The sequence below is a fragment of the Trichoderma aggressivum genome (genome assembly GCF_033847375.1).
Source record: "Trichoderma aggressivum f. europaeum strain CBS 100526 chromosome Unknown scaffold_073, whole genome shotgun sequence".
NCBI lineage: Eukaryota > Fungi > Ascomycota > Sordariomycetes > Hypocreales > Hypocreaceae > Trichoderma > Trichoderma aggressivum.
Genome location: NW_026946439.1, coordinates 70 through 16,891, shown reverse-complemented (window position 1 = coordinate 16,891; position 16,822 = coordinate 70). Strand labels below are relative to the sequence as shown.

The 16,822-nt window shown below is 53.5% G+C and overlaps 3 protein-coding genes across 3 annotated transcripts; 1 reads left to right on the top strand and 2 right to left on the bottom strand.

The window, feature by feature from the left end:
- Positions 1-316: 316 nt before the first annotated feature.
- On the bottom strand, positions 317-3,137 carry Triagg1_10408 (uncharacterized protein; the record flags this gene model as incomplete). Its single annotated transcript, XM_062894477.1, has 7 exons — positions 317-739; positions 1,136-1,151; positions 1,397-1,783; positions 1,843-2,633; positions 2,703-2,825; positions 2,894-2,917; positions 3,126-3,137. The coding sequence occupies 7 exons, from the start codon at positions 3,135-3,137 to the stop codon at positions 317-319; spliced, it is 1,776 nt and encodes a 591-aa protein (XP_062750602.1).
- Positions 3,138-4,167: 1,030 nt separating this feature from the next.
- Positions 4,168-6,540, bottom strand: Triagg1_10407 (uncharacterized protein; the record flags this gene model as incomplete). The annotated part of the gene is made up of 3 exons (XM_062894476.1): positions 4,168-5,553; positions 5,613-5,693; positions 5,755-6,540. The coding sequence occupies 3 exons, from the start codon at positions 6,538-6,540 to the stop codon at positions 4,168-4,170; spliced, it is 2,253 nt and encodes a 750-aa protein (XP_062750601.1).
- Positions 6,541-12,329: 5,789 nt separating this feature from the next.
- Triagg1_10406 (uncharacterized protein) lies at positions 12,330-15,940 on the top strand (the record flags this gene model as incomplete). The annotated part of the gene is made up of 2 exons (XM_062894474.1): positions 12,330-12,347; positions 12,539-15,940. 2 exons carry the CDS (start codon positions 12,330-12,332, stop codon positions 15,938-15,940), a joined length of 3,420 nt encoding a protein of 1,139 aa, XP_062750600.1.
- Positions 15,941-16,822: the final 882 nt, after the last annotated feature.

The window sequence follows — 16,822 nt, the reverse complement described above, 5'->3', positions numbered from 1 at the left end:
TGAGTTGGACGACGACGAACCTTCCTACGGTACTATCGTTGCCATTCATGTGATTAATCCCTAGACTTTTTCTTGTGGAAATAGTAGTGAGGCTTACTGCTATTCAAGGATGGATACTACGTTGTCGAAGTCAACTAAAGGAGAACACTAGGTGCCAACTTGATCGTCGAACTCACCGAGTCGGATGTGAAGAAGGTGGATGAGGATCCAGAGGCTAGGCAAGAGTTGGAGTTCCTTCAGAGTTTGCGCAACCAACCAAACGAGTAATATATAGAATATTTAAAAGTTCCTTGACTAAAAGTTATAATATTCAACTTCAAGCCTTTTTCATCCCTATGTTGTTATCTGGGTTTATTCTAGATGACTTCCTCCTTTCCACTTCCCAGAACTTCCCATACTTTTCTACAGCCCCTCGCCCATGTTCTTTCTGAATCTCGGCCAGCCAATCCTCGTCCATCTCATCCCGCCAGTGAAAGTCCGGCGTTGCACCATTCTCAAGCAACATCTTGACAATATTCCAGTAGTCCATGATGATAGCAGCGTTTAATGCACTCCCATACTTACCACCTCGTCCATTAACAAGAGCCCTTTTCTCGATCAAAAGCTTGACAGATTCAGCTTGGCCAGACCACGCCGCTGCCTGCAGGGCCGTTCCGTGATCTCCCCCTTGGACGTTGGGATCTGCACCTAAGCCGAGTAGATACTCGATCCGTGATTGATTGATATCCAGCTTCCGTCTCTGTAAACGAAAAAGCCGATGCGGGACCGTGTCTGATTCTGCTGGAAGTCGGATACTCTTTGACGCAAGGTTCAGCTAGCCAAACATGCTGCTCATCGACAACAACCAAGCCAGATACGCATTCCAGAGCATGATGTCGACAAGACAGCTTTCCTGTTTCGTCAAGAGGAGCGTCTAGACTACTGGAGAGTTCCTCAGGCACCCTATATATTGTCGTGCCGTCGGGATTGTCAACTGGCGTTTCCGTCATCGTCACCATTCATTCAATGTAATTAGTTGTAGTATCTTAGTAGTAAAATCGAATTTGGAGAGTAAGTGTAGACACTCAAGCAATTCATTACACCTCTGGTATCATCAAGCATCACAAGTAGTTACAATACACATGCACACACGCACACATTGGGACCAGCCACTGGACATGTGTTACAGTACCGTAATCGTACTCTTCTTATTTTCATTAGGTTTGCAAACACTTGCCATCTGACCGAATGTCATATCGCGCGTGGATATCAAAATGGTCGTCCAATCATCTAAACAGACCCCCGCAAGGCAAGTCCTACAGCGTTAATCAAGGGTAACACGGGGAACAGTGCAACCCCAAGAATTTAAAGTGAAAAAGAAAGATAATTCGCCCGCTCGTGCCAGGGAAGCCTTTACTCCTCATCGTGCTCGGCAGGAGCCTCATCCTCGTACTCCTCCTCGTCAATACCGGCCTCCTGGTATTGCTGGTACTCAGACACCAAGTCGTTCATGTTGGACTCGGCCTCGGTGAACTCCATCTCGTCCATACCCTCACCAGTGTACCAGTGCAAGAAAGCCTTGCGACGGAACATGGCGCTGAACTGCTCGCCGACACGCTTGAACAGCTCCTGGATGGAGGTGGAGTTACCAATAAAGGTAGACGACATCTTCAGGCCACGGGGAGGGATGGCGCAAAGGGCAGTCTGGATGTTGTTGGGGATCCACTCAACGAAGTAGGTGGAGTTCTTGTTCTGCACGTTTCGCATCTGGTCCTCAACCTCCTTCATGGCGACCTTGCCACGGCTGGACATTCTTTGTTAGCACCACATGTCGGTACATATCGGACACCTTTTGTTACTTACAAGATGGAGCAGCAGGTCAGGTAGCGACCGTTGCGGAAGTCGGAAGCAGCCATCATGTTCTTGGGGTCGAACATCTGCTGGGTGAGTTCCGGCACGGTGACGGCACGGAAGGAGTGAGCGCCGGGGCTCGTCAGGGGAGCGAAACCGACCATGAAGAAGTGGAGACGGGGGAAAGGAACCATGTTCACAGCCAGCTTACGCAGATCAGAGTTGAGCTGACCGGGGAATCGCAGACAGGTGGTGATGCCGGACATGACAGCGGAGACGAGGTAGTTCAGGTCACCGTAGGCAGGGTTCGACAGCTTCAGGGTGCGCATGCAGATGTCGTAGAGAGCCTCGTTGTCAATGCAAAAGGTCTCGTCAGAGTTCTCGACCAGCTGGTGGACAGAGAGAGTGGCGTTGTAGGGCTCAACGACGGTGTCGGACACCTTGGGGGACGGCATGACGGAGAAGGTGGCCATCATTCGGTCGGGGAACTCCTCGCGGATCTTGGAGATCAAGAGAGTACCCATACCAGATCCGGTACCACCGCCGAGGGAGTGGGTGATCTGGAAGCCCTGGAGGCAGTCGCAGCCTTCGGCCTCACGGCGGATCACGTCAAGGACGTTGTCGACGAGCTCGGCGCCCTCGGTGTAGTGACCCTTGGCCCAGTTGTTGCCGGCAGAGGACTGGCCGAAGATGAAGTTGTCGGGTCGGAAGAGCTGACCGAAAGGACCGGCACGGACGGCGTCCATGGTGCCGGGCTCAAGGTCGACGAGGACAGCGCGAGGAACATACTTGTTGTTGTTGGCCTGCATCATCCGAGGTCAGAATAGGGGCATCTCAAGCGGCGCGTCTAGCAGGGAAAAGGAAACACGTACCTCGTTGAAGTAGACGTTCATGCGCTCGAGCTGGAGCTCGGAAGAGCCTCCATAGATACCATTGCTGTCGAGACCGTGCTCGCCAGAGATGGTCTGCCAAAAGGCGGCACCGATTTGGTTACCCTGTCAAAGAAACGTGAGCTCCTGGGCCGCGGCGTCGTTAAGGGGGCTATGGAGGGACGTCAACTTACGCACTGGCCGGTCTGGATGTGAACCTGAACATCGAAAAAGAATCAACAATTAGCAAACGGACATCCTCAGAGCATCACGACACGCCTCAATCGCGCTGGACTGCCGCGCAGAAAAACGCCAAAGTGTTCCATTCGTTTTGTGGTTGGCGGGGTATAATTTCAGGGGCTCCAAGTGCCAAAACGCGTTTGGCGGGCAGCTCAAGTAAACAATCGAACAGAGGGGAAGACTCACAATCTCACGCATGATGGCTGGTGATGATGCTGGAAGGGAATTAGGATTCGAATTCGAGGCAGAAGGAAACGAGACGCAGAGGAGATGCGAGCTATTGCTGAGCTGTGGCGGGTTTGGCAGGACAGTGGAAGAGCCTTGGGCTTGGAGGAGCTGGTGGTTTTTGTTTGAGTTGGGAAGCGGGTGGAGATGAAATGGTTCACCGCCATGGGCCCCATCGCCATGCGGGGCCTCCAGTTAGTTGGGTTAGCATGGGGAAGGGAAGGAGAGCCATTGAGCCTGTTGGGGCCTGAAAAAGCTCACTGAAGGGCTAGGTACGGGTGGTGCTAGTTAGGGCCCGAATAGGGGGGGGAAACATCCATCCATTGAACGATTGATGGGCATTGGTACTCTTGCTCTTTTACTACCTGTTACTGACGGTGCAAAAGAGGCCATCGACAACATACAGAGAGACTGCTAACCTTAGTAACCATGCACTCGATAATATCAACTATAAAACAGATCCATCCAAAGTAACACAGAGAATCGAAAATCATATTGTACCTGAGACAGCCATAGGCCTGTACATATGTAACCTCTACTTTCCCAAAACCCCATCCACGCGCCAACCAGCCATGTACATGTACATGTAGCCAGAACCCGCAGCCACGCTAAGCAGTTTTTTGATGCCTGGTCCCTTGGGCTCGTTGGAGCCGATCCAATTCGAAAAAAGAAAAAGGCAGTCCAGTCAAAGTCTCCTTTTTACCGCAACACCAGACAGAGACTTTTCTGCGTCTCCAATCTCATGCAGCGCCAGCTCATGAGCCGAGATGAGAGCTGGCGGGCCCCCACATTTTGGCCGCTTTCACGCGCGGATCCGGCAACGCTGCATCTAACCAGAGTACGGAGCGCTACAGATACGAATACAGACGCCTACTACACATCTTGCTGGGTTTTGTTGACGACGCAGTGAGGATGACGGGCGGACAAACAGACATGTCCAGGTATATTTACAGTTAATTGGTATACGTAGTCTGGCATTGATTCCAATTGATTGGTATTGAATCTAATGCGCCTTGACAACGCCCGCAGCGTCTGCCTGAGCCGCAATCTTCTTCTTGTACTGCTGCACCGTCCCGTCAAACTTCTCGACCGTACCGCCGTCGCACACCCAGAGCGACGTACACACCGACTGCAGCATCGTCACGTCGTGGGAAACCATCAGCACGCCTCCCTGGAACTCGTTCAGCGCCTCCGCCAGCGCATCCATGGCCTCGATATCCAGATGGTTGGACGGCTCGTCCAGCACGAGAATGTGCGGCTGCGTCAGCGCCAGGCAGGCGAATGCCACTCTGGATTTTTGACCTCCGGAAAGCTGCACCATCTTCTGTAAACCGGTTGTGCCCGTGATGCCAAACGCTCCCAACTGCCGTCGATATTCTTCATCCGTTTTCCCGGGATAGGCCTTGGCCATGAAGCTGACGGCACTCATAGTGAGGTCGAGCGAGTCCACGTGGTGCTGCGCGAAAAATCCGATGCGCAGTCGTGGGTGCGACGTGACGAGACCCTTTGATGCTTCGAGGTTGCTGATGAGAAGCTTCAAGACCGTCGTCTTACCAGCACCGTTGGGCCCAACAATGCCGATGCGGGAATCCAGCTGAACGTCGAGATCTACGTTGCTCAGCAGCGGCTTGTCGGGAGTATACCCAAAGCTGACCCCTGACATCTGGATGATGGGAGGCGACAGCTTTTCCACCTCGGGGAACTGGAATTTGACGTCGTACTCCTTCTCCGGCGGCTCCAGCACGGGCATCTTCTCGAGCTTCTTGATACGGGACTGAGCTTCCGACGACTTGGCCGCATTGTATCGGAATTTGTCGATAAAGGCTTGCAAATGTGCTCGCTCTGCCATTTGCTTCTCGTATTCTCTCTTGGCCACCTTCTTGCGCTCCTCACGCGTAGCGTAGAAGGACTCAAAGTTGGCCCCGCGGTAGTAGTCGAGTCGCTGAGAGTGTTGGTGCACAATATCTGTTGCGACTTCGTTGAGGAATGCTCTGTCGTGAGAGACGACAAGAACTGTGCTGGGGTAGTCTTGGAGATAGTTTGAAAGGAAAGTAATCGAGGGAACGTCCAACATGTTGGACGGTTCGTCGAGCAACAACAGGTCGGGCTCACAGAACAGGGCACGCGCCAGTGCCAGACGCATACGCCAACCACCGGAGAAGGTCTTGGTCGCAAACTGCTGTCTCTCGGGCGAGAATCCAAGACCGGCCAGGATACTGGCGGCGCGAGACTCTGCCTTGTCAGACTCCATCTCGGCCAGCTTAGCTTGAACGTCGCCAAGCTTGGTGTCCATGGTCTCCTTCTCCAGATCAAGCTTGGCAGCATCTGCCGAAGTATCCGCCAACGGCGCTCGCTCAACCTCCAATTCTGCTAATCTATTGATGAGGTCCTACAAAACAAGTCAGATGGTGATTTTTGAGGGAACTGCGGTTGCCAACGTAGCCTTACTTCTTGTTCTCTCATAAGAACCTTTCTCCAGACATCGGCATCAAGAACAGCTTGTATAGCCGGAGTATCGTCTCCCGTGATCTAGCATGGGAGAGTTAGTAGTTGGATAAAGACACATGCGGGGCAAGAGAATAGAGCTCACCTCCTGCTCGACGTGTAGAATAGAAATATGTGTCGGAATGGCAACTTCTCTCCTGGACAGAGCTCTGAGCAATGTGGATTTACCCACACCGTTGTTACCAACAAGACCATAGCGATGGCCGTATGCCAGAGTGAGAGTTGTGTCGGTAAGGATGCGGTTGGCACCAATAGACACATCAATGTTATCCAGCTTGATATCCTTCGTCTTGTTGGCTCCCGATGAGCCCAGTTGCAGCGGGTTGACGGCCATGTAGAACTCTTCGTACGACTGCGCATCCTCAGACTGATCAAGCAATCTCGAGGCCTCATATTCAACCGTCTTGAACGTCTTCTTCTGCTGCTTGGCGGCAATCTTTCGCTCGGCCTTTTCAAGCTTCTTGCGGTCGACCTTGGACTCGACCTTTCTCACATTGGCAGACTCCAGGTCGACGGCACCACCGGCGACGGCCAGAGTGGACGACATGTTCCGCTGAGAGCTGACCTGGATAGTTTGGTCTAGCCTCCTGATGGCGAAGGGCCCTCGTCGTTCACCTCCGTTCGCCTCGGCATACTTGTCGACCCATTTCTCCACGAGCTGCTTGATCTTTTCCTCTTGAGCGGCAGTTGTGCCTCCGGAGGCAGAGAGAAGCAATTCGGTGATTGTCGACGCAGCTTCGTTGAGGGGGGAGATTTGCGCCTCGTTCTCTTCGTCTGACCAGGCGGTGGAAGCGTGCGTCAGGTATCCAACCGAGTAGTCAGACAAGACCGGGTCGATGTTGGGGAGGACGGCCCTGATCTCGGCCTCCATGTTTGCGGGCGAATGTGTAGCTTTGGCGGGGATGGAATCTCGTTGGCGTCTGATTCGAGACGAATTATCGGCGACCTCGATTTGGAATCTGGTCTAGAGCCGAGAAGCTCTGGCTTACGGTCTGAATAGCTTGCCCGCTCTGGAGATGTTCGCATCTACGAGCTTCAATCTTGAAATTCTCTGGGCCGTGGCGCGCCCCGCCATGATTGGTGACGTTTGGGCGGACGGGCCGAAACGGTCCGGCGGGTTGACTTTGAGCAGCTGGCAGAGGGAAAGGTCCGGGGTTGACCCCGATAAGTCGATATTACGCTATAAGCCAATATCCCAAGGAGTTTCAGCTACCTAGGTACCCACATGGAGCTTATGATGTCAGCAGAGGAGTGTCATGAAGACTCTTGCCATTGAGGAATATTCCAGAGAAAGTGTAATCCCAAACCAGACGACATTTACGATTGAGGCATCCTTCCATCATCTGAATCCGTCAAACTGAGCTCCCAGAGCAGCAATAACTTGAACATTGACGCCCAAATCAACAGCGACAACAGCCACCGTTCAAACTATCTCGCCATGGCGCTCACGGCTCGGGGCGCTTCAAATGCCAACGTTTCAAACGGCCCAATTAGGGCATAACTCTCAAAAGGAACGCCGAAGCCCCAGGCCCTCGAATTTCCATGCCGCAAGGCTCCAACTGCTACGCTGAACTCTAAGCTGACAAGGAACCATTGGCTCTTGTTTCGAAGTGCCAAATCCAGCTCCGAAACCTAGGCTAATACCATAGAGCCAGCCAATAGGCGTGCGCAAACCTAAACCGAACATCCTTGTCGAAATCCCACGGGCGTGTTCGCGCGAAAAAGCAACGCGTTATTGACGCTGGAGAAAAAGCAAGATTTCGGGATGAACTGCCCGATCCAATCATGGGCTCTCGGAGGCATCTTCTCAGCCCAGTGTCGAGTTTCCCGGGTTGGTTTTCGCGCCCTTCTGAGCCGCTACTACGAAATAGTTACGTAGTGTGTGTGGCATCGTAAGGGAAGCGCCGTGGGTCTGGAGGGGGAGGGCCGGAGAATTTTCTTATTACCTCTACATACGTGTAAAGCGCTGGCAGTGGCTGTGCAACTTGGATCTCATCAGCAAATCTCGGTGTGCTGGATTCCGGGTTGCTGCTGTCGCACATTGATGCGTCTAATTTCGCCTTGCAGGAAGGACGCAGCACATGAGCCCTCCCTTTCGCAGTACGAGTCCTCGTATGCCAATGGTATTGTTGCTGCGTGTACTGTACGCAGTTGATTGTCCTCCGCAAGTCTCTTGATACCGCACTAACTGACGCATGTGTTACTTTGCAATCACATCAAATCTTGTTGCCCAGCGCCGTGCTACCTCCTTGCTTGGTTGCTTACGCCACCATCGTGCATCACTTGGAGAGTGGATCAATATCGGAAAAGACAAAAGCAGCAGGGAAGTCAATGCCTTGCCTCACGTGTGTCAGACATGCCCGCTTCGAGACGGAGATAAAGAAACAGAACCATGTACTCGTACTCGTGGTTCGTGACCGCAGCTTGCCCGTGGTGAAAAGCTGCAAGCTTGAATCTTGCAGGGATCGTTGCCCGGTCTCTTGACACTGCCATTGCTTCCGCAGATTTGGAGCCGCGATGCCGTTCTCCGCAAAACAGCAGGGAGCAACATCTTAACTCAGCAGTTCTAATACGCAGGGAACGGCGAGTCAGAGAAGCCTGGTGAGCCCATCTAGCGAGATTACACATTTGCGGTGAGAATTCATCAAAAGCAAAGCCATCGGAATTGTGATGGGCTTTGTGCAACATTGTCGAGTGATATTCTTAGATGGGACCTGAAACGCTAGAGAGACGGACATGAGGAATTTCCCTGCATGTTACTGCCAAAGTGGGCGCTATTTTTACTGCTCAGCTGTGTTAGCTGAATACGAGTACCGTTAGGCATGATGTTTAGAAAAAGCAACTCGTAATCCTACCGTGAAGGACGGGAAGAAGACTTGAATATTCCGTAAATCCCCGCGAGTTGCCGAGGAACGAACTAACTCTTCCCTTGGGGATAAACGCTCGGAACACAATAATGACTTTTCCGTTGGATGCCAAGTTGGCCGGCATACAAGGGTTCAGAAGGGCTCTCTGTTGTACGTGCGTGGAAGCATGGTAGAATGTTTGCTACAAGAAATGAGTGTCTTGCAGAGTTGTCCTTGGCTTGCAGGGAGTCGAGTGTCTCGCCACGAGATCAAGCAGACCGAGGCTCAATCTCAACTAACAGAGCCGCAACTAAGAACGACGCAACAGACCCAACCCAACCTCATCGGAGGAGATCCGAAGCAAGACCAGATCGAAGCCCGGATGGTGAAGCAAGTAAAGCTGTGGCTGGTAAAATCAATGCTGTTTCAGGTTCGTCATTGAGGGGCGGGCTAGCAAACCAATGCATGTAAGGCGACGGTTACCGCCCATTGGCTGGTTCTAGAAGCTGCCCGATATCCATGACAGGTCTATTGGCTCACGAGAGCTGGAGAGTATTCACTCGTATGAATCCTGATGCTACATCTGGTCTGTTTGCCCTCATCACCTCCACAATAGAGGGGTAGCTGTAGATGTGGGTGAGCACCAGATTTAATCGTAGATTCAGGCTGCATCGCGACGAGGAGCGTGTCACTGGGCTCTGGAAACGGCACAGCCTGCGATCGGCACGATCAACGCGACGGTAGCCGCATCAAGTGGCATGATTTTATGCTGAATACTCCGTAGTAGCAGTAGACTTGGAAACTATCGAGAAATGAGCTGATTGCGTCAAGCTGACTTCACAACTTGGCCGGAGCTAGGTTTGCCAGCTGAGAAGGCGGGCTGGCCTTATGCCGGCCCAGCGGTTAGCAAACATTAGTCGTAGAGTCGCGATCCATTCATGCAGCGTAGCGCTTGTTGGCGCCGACATCAAGGCATGGATGGCCCGGCCACTTCCAATGGCATCGGAAGAGAGGGCGGAGAAGGAAACAATTAGGGAAGAGAAGAGTTGGAAAACTGCATGTGCCTGGCCCGTCCAGTGGTGGGAGGTTGCGCCTTGGTTGAACACACAGGGCGCCTCTTGCGCTTGTGCTTGTGCTTGTGCCTGTGGTAGATGCGCGCGAGAGGAGCTGTTTGCTGTTTTTTTCTTTTCTTTTTTTTTTTCGCCATCGAGCAGAGAACAGAGAGCGGACTTTGCGCCTCGACTCGCTGGAATCCTGTCTTGGTGAGGGCCACGTTCTCCGGGAAACACATGCCAGGGACGAGCCCGGCGCACGAGGGAGGGAAATTCGTTACAGACAGGACGAAGATGTTGCGGCATGCATTGGGCCTTTGGTAATCTGACGGATCGAAGCTAAAAATATTTGCGTGCAACGTGCAGCAACACGGACATGCCTCGAGCGCATGTGGCCACCGCTCGTTTGTTGGCGAGGGCCAGGCACGAAGCGAGATGCTGTCTCACAAACTGAGATCTGTCGAGTTGGGTGATGTGATGCCATCCACAGAGGATGATGCAAGATTGTGAGATGAATGCGATGCGGTGGGCTCAGGGGGGGAGAGAGAGATGGTGAGACAGACAGACATGTACTGTACCTGTCATGATTGGTGCCACGTCCATGTTACAAGATTGAATCAAGTTGATGTGCACGTACTCGTATCTATTCAGGCAGTACTCATACTTGTACGGAGTATTTGTTACTTGTGTTTGTTAATTCGTCAATGGTCAGTATGGCAGCATCGTCCCTGAAAAGAAGATTTGTGACAAAGTCAAAAACACGCAAAAAGACGACTCGTGACGAGCACTCACGGCCTCCACTTTGGGGGTCCCGTGCCATTGTCTCGTCCATGTCTGAAGCTGCCACGGGCTAATAAGTCAAGGTAGGGAAAACAGAGTTTTGGCCTAGCCTAGCCAAAGATGATTCGATGGGCCGTATTGAGCGTCTGAGTCTGACAAGAGAAACGGTGGCAAACCGAAATTCTATCCAGATGGATCAATACTTGTTTGCGGCAGCCGGCGGCAGCAGGAGGCCTAACTAAAAGGGCCTGTGCTGGCAACCAGAAACTGCGGTGTGGCACTTCCAGATATAGATAGAGTTTTTCTACGCACCCATTGGGGAAATTGGAAGTCATCACTTGGCTCGTAATGTGTTGAAGCCCAAAGGCCGAGCCATGAGGCCCAGCGTAGGCACGGAGATGTTAGTCGGCCATGGTGGGTTTGAGGTGGCCAGCGATTAGTGCTGGACGATAGGCCAGACGGTGCATTGCTCGGCCCTGGAGCTTATACAAGTATGGATGGAAAGGAATACAAGTGCACTCATCATTAATTACATCCATGGACACAAGAAAGCTCCGGCCAGACTTGTTGACGCTCCGTATCAAATCATGTACCCGGGCATGCATGTAGCCAGGCACTGTACATTAGACCCGCCCCCACAGCCGGGATGCGACATTCTCTGCTGAGATGTGCCGGTGCCCAAGACGACCCGGCCAGAAGACGAGACCCGCAAGTACGTATGCATGTACAGTAAACAAAAAAAAAAAAAAAACAAAGTTAGTCGGGCGGGTTGTTTACGGAGCGGGCTGGGGAGCTTGCATTGAGGATTTGTTGTTGTTGTTATTGCTGACCGTCTGTGCATGTGAGTGAGGTGGTGAGCCAGAGACACTCACAGCAGACAGACATCAGCCCTGGGGGGGCCGCTTCTTCAATGCCCCGGGCTCCGAAATTGCTGCTCCGTTTTTGCTCGGTGTAGGCCGAGTGGCTTCTGGTTGTCTGCCACATTGGGAGATAACAGTCGTGATTAGCATCAGCAACGGGACGGAGTGGCTGTGAAGCCAATTCCTGGCTGTCCTGTCACAAGCGCGCCATCGCTCAATCTTCCCTTCAAAGGGGGCCCCCCCGTTCAAAACGGGACGTACAGGTACTCGTCCATGGATGGTCCCCGTTTCAGCGGGGGTGTCCAGCTGGTCTCAGCCGCCCACCAGCGGCGTGTTTCGCGCCAAGCTCCCTAAGCTTCAGCGCCCCGAGCATCAGCGGGCTCCGCTGCTGTAATTAGCCCACATCGTGATCGAGCCGCTAAGATTGCAGTCCAGTCCACAGTCCAGCCTCCGGCCTCTAGACGGTAGCACTGCAGCGTCAATCAAACAGGCGCCTGTGCCTGTGCCTGTGCTGTTTACTTACTTGTACCTTGGGTGCAGTTGAGTTGACCTACTGTTATGGATGTCACTGTCCCATGCTCCTCCAGGTAGGTCTCTTCCCATTAATCCCCCATCCTATCCCGCTCGTTCGCTCGCTCGCCTCACCTCATCACTGCCCGCAAAAGCAGGGACCGCAAAGGCAGTGGAGGAAATAGCTTCCTCATTTCCTGTCCCCTTCCTCTCGTTTTCCACCTCTTGTCATTTCGTTTCCCCCTTCTCCCTTCTCTCCCTCTCCCTGCCTGGCCATTTGTCTGTTATCTACCCTCCGCATCTCCCCCCCCCCCCCGGGCTGTGGGCTCGCAAGTCCCAAAACAAATTGAACCGCCTTATTTTTTCCGGCGGCACGCGTCTCGAGTTCCAGTCGCAGTTCCAGTTCTAGTTCCAGTCAAGGGAAAATCCCACTCAACGTTTGCAACGGAAAAAACACCCCGACGACTCGACTCGACTGCGCCCAGGGAGGATTCGCCCTCTCCAAACAGCGCCCGAGCTGTCCATTGACTTGACGATGCGCCTGCTGCTCAGCTCTGCTCAGCTCTGCCGGCTCGTCTGTTCAATTCGAGGGTGGTCGCCTCGCCAGTAACCATGCAGACGGTCCCCAGTGTAAGTTCCATTTGCTGCCCTCTCAAACGGCGCAGGTCAGCCCAACCGTCCGGCAAGGCAGCGATTGCGCCGCTCCACGCTGCACGAGGGAAATGGTGCGGGAACATGAGCATTTTTGAACCTGCAAGAGACGCATCTTGAATCTGCTGCCAATGCTTGGGACCTTGTCTAACATTGCGTTTTTACTGTAGCTCATTGGGACCGGCACTGCCATTGCTGCAGCGGCCAGCGGCTTGGTATTTGGCCAGCCCGTCGAGTCAGCTCCCCCGAAGAGGCGACAGAGCCAGCTGAGAAAAGAAATCTCGTTTGATCGCGAACTGCCGGTGACTGCCTCAGTCGGTGCCTTGTCCCCCCTACGATACGAAGCCGAGTTCGATGCGCCTTCAATAGAGGCCGAGTACCCGCAGCAGAACGCAGTATCCAGCCCCATCACCGTGTCTCGCCCTCCGCTGTCGCGCTATCAGAGGCCATCGCATCAACCTGTTGCGTCGCCCAGGTCAATCCCTGACAGACGATCATCCTTGATGCGTGAGGCTTCAGCATCACCGACGCCAGAGGGGCCTAGAGATTCCATCTCGTCGACCGGATCTTGGATTAGGAGGCTCTCGATCCGTCGCCGCCCCTTATCGCGCCAGGGAAGTGTGAGGTCCAGGTCCAGCGTTGGGCCAGATTCGCCTTCGATTGCCCAGTCATACACCTCGTCGGCCCCGATTCTATCCAGGCCGAATACTGCCGCCAACCCATTGTCGCCCAACAAGCTTGTGAAGCGCTCTCCAACAGACCAGTCCGGAGACGTCCCCACGCCGACTCGTGCAAGAGCCAAATCGCATCTATCTATCCTGCGCCGGCCAGCAACGAGCCACCAGAGGTCTGCCACGCTTCATCATTTCCGCCAGAGTGCGGATTTATCGAGCCTGCCGTCGCCGGCATTTTCCTTCGACCAGTCAGCGTCACTGCAAGAAAAGCTTCTTGCGCCTGTGCAACCCCAGAGTAGTACAAAAAAGATCAGCTGGGTATCCTTCTTTCATTCGCGCACAAAGAACACAGGCAGTGGCGGTAACCTTGCGAGCCGTCTGGGAGAGGGTTCCGTCCGTGGACAGGGCCTGTCTGGGAAGCGTATTGCCGTTGGGGGTCAAGATCGTCAAAAAGTACATCTCGTCAAGCCCAAGCTGGTATCGGCTCCCTCAGCCCCTCCAATTGCGCTATTGCCCATGGATCGACGACGGGAACTCAGCCAGGTCCGAGATGAGACGGGTGTTCACGAGGACGATCGCTCAACGACCCCCGAGAGTACGCTTGCCGGCAAAGCGGCGCGACCTCACTCCATGCCCTTCACCCCGGTCGGCAATTGGATCTCGAGAACGTCGGGAAGCCTTCGACAACCGAAACGGGGGGCTGAGCCTGATGGTGTGAGCGACAGGCGGCACGTGTCAGCCCCCGGTAATAGCAATAGCGGCGCGCAAATCGCCGTGGAGCTCGACTCCAAAGCGCCGGCGCATTCGTCCATCCCACCCAACTCTTTAGCACGGCAGGGGCCGACGCTGGATTCAGCAGCCAACGTTCAGCTAACAATGCATAAAAGAAGCCATTCCTCCCCACTTCTCCCCGCTCCTAGAAACTCGAGTTTTCAAATCGAAGTCCCACGCTCAGGATCGCCTGGCGGGGCGGCCTCTCACCCAGCACGGCAGCACCAGCCCTCGGGGAGCTCGACGAGCTCCGCAGCCATGTCGCAGCTAAGAGCGTCGCCATTGCACGAGGGCTTCGCCGTCGCCGAAAGCTTTGAGAGCGACGCCCGCGGCTTCACGTCAGGGGATGAGGACGACGCCGATTACAGGAGCGATACTGTGTTTGATTCGCTGCGCACGGCAGCGTCCAGTCGCACAAGGGCCGTCGAGACACCCTTGGACTCTATTTATGACGACTCTCCCCCGAGCACAGCAGGGAATAATGGTAGGACCAAGCGCCTTTCCATACAGGAAATCTTGGGTCACACTTGGGGCGGTGACACAGACATCATGGAGGAGGACGAAAATACGGTGATGCCCACGGGCATCGAATCTGTCGGCGCCAGGGCAAGATATTCCAGCCGCCACGTCCTCACCCTGCCTCGCATCAGCTCAGAATCGTCGCAGAACGGCGTTTCTCTCTATGCCAAAGACTTTGGCCGCATTTCTCTGGACGACGATTTTGACGAAGTTTGGGGTGATGACGACGACGACGCCCATTTCAATCCACTCTCACCCCCTTCCAAAGGCAGCTCACTCAACTCTCGACACATCAACCCCAATGTCCGAGTTGCGCTAGCGAACCTGAGCCTCGACCACATGTCCGACATGGATCAGGATGACAGGCGCTTGACCAATTTGTTTGACTGGAGCGAGACTTCCTTTCACGAGAAGAGCAACGCGGGAGGCGTCCCCCTGCGTCCCAAGACGTCTTACGAAAAGCAGGAGCTCGACGCCAGGGGCGGACGTTCCGTTATTCGCAACCCCGTCCCGGCACACATCCGAAGCCAGAGCGTTCCACTCTCGCACGCCATAGATGAAGAAAAAGCCCCCAACGGTGCCAAGTATGGCACCTGGGGGCTGGGCTCAAAAGGAGTCTCTGAGGATTGGGACGAGGATTTTGAGTTTGGCGGCAATGCTAATGAGAACGATGGCGCAGCCGACGACAAGCTGTTCTCGGTGCCCGAATCCATTCGTGCCTCGCAGCCTAGCGTGAAGGCGCATTCAGGTCAAATCCGCGAACTGTCATTGCTCGTCAACGACCTCAAGCGACTGTGCCGCCATGGGCGTGATATGGACATGCTCGATGGCCCGCAGAAAACCCTGTGGAAGGAGGCTGAGGGCGTCATTGCACTCGCCTCGCCTGACGAGGAGGAGTCGGTTGACGGAGAAATCGACGGCGACTCTACCGATACGATGGATGAGTTTGACAACAACGATGGCTTCTCCGACGATGAGGACGATATTTTCGCTGATCTCTCATTCACCAAGCTAGACATGGGTTGGGATATCAAGGAGCCCATGTCAAAGACGGCTGTGGTTCGTGAGCGCCAATCCCCGAAACGACGATCCGTCTTTTCCCCGGACGACGACATCTTTGGTGGAAACTGGCCGTTGGTTGACGACGACAACATGCCTTCAGAACGCCCTAGTCGCACTCGCACGCCCGAGTTGCGAGCCGATAAACAGCAAGAAGCTGCCAATGGCGCTCGCTCGGTCATGGAAGCAATGCACCGCTCCGCCCCCAACCAGGAAACCCAACCTCGTTCGGATACCAAGATGCATTTTGATACAAACAGCCTGAGAGTCTTGGTGAAGAGAGCCGGGGAGCTCCGTGATTCCTTGTCAGATGTTGTTCGCCGGGCTGAGCAGATAACGCAGAGCCCTTCTGGAACTCCAAGGCGCGAACGTCAACCCGATTCAAGTCCCGCTTTCACGCGAATGTTTGATGACCCAGGCTCAAGCCAATCTCGTCGCACCATTCGGCATCGTGGCAACCTTTCTACCTTGTTGGACTCATCATCACCAGACAACTCATCCCCATCTTCACCAATGAACAGACGCATACAGACGGTGATTGCCAGCTAGTCTGCTACTTGTTCTGGTGCAGATGGGTCATGATCTGCATCGCATCCAACTTTATTCTTCCATCTTCACCACCTGGTGGAATTTTCTGTACAGCAAAATGATCTTCCGTGTTTGTTCTATTTGCATAGCGACGGTTTCGGGTTACCATTTATTCGATTAATGCTCCATGATAATGCCTAGCACGCTTACCAATTCGATGAACCCCCTTCTCAACTTAGATCAGTGCGATCGATGAAGCCTACCAAACGTCATTGGTTTTGCTGCATAGTCCTGCTCCGCCGGAAACTCACAGCCATGACAAGGCAGTCCGATTGCATCCTGCTCACGCTTTCCCCCTTTCCATACACATCCGATTCGCGATTCCTTTTGAAAGGAGATGGACGATAATTCATTGCGTATGATATTAGTCCGGTTAGGACACAGTGACATATAGCCCACCTGTTCTTATAACAGCAAGTAGGGCATTGTGACGGCTTCCCAAGCTGTCAAGGAGATGTGAAGTGGTTTTCCTTTGTTTTTCATGACCTTTTTTGTATGAGTTGTTGGCCGTGTCTCATTTGACAAGCCGACGAGCTACGAGAAGATAATGAACTTGTGGGTAGAGAGGGTGAGAGAAGGGGTAGGGGTAGCTTAAAAGGCTACTATCTCTTTTCTCATCTCCTCTTTATACCCCTTATACATCAAAAACAACAAAAATCGAACTATTAACGAGTCTAATTAACGAGCTCCGACACACAGAGGGGATAGAGCAAGCCGATACAGAAGCTCATCCTCCTTAATGACAACGATGGCATCATCAGCAGCACCTTTGCTCGCGAAGCAAGAAGAAGACATGCCCTCGACGCCTAATCAAAATCGTCAAAAAAAATTCAACAAGAAAAA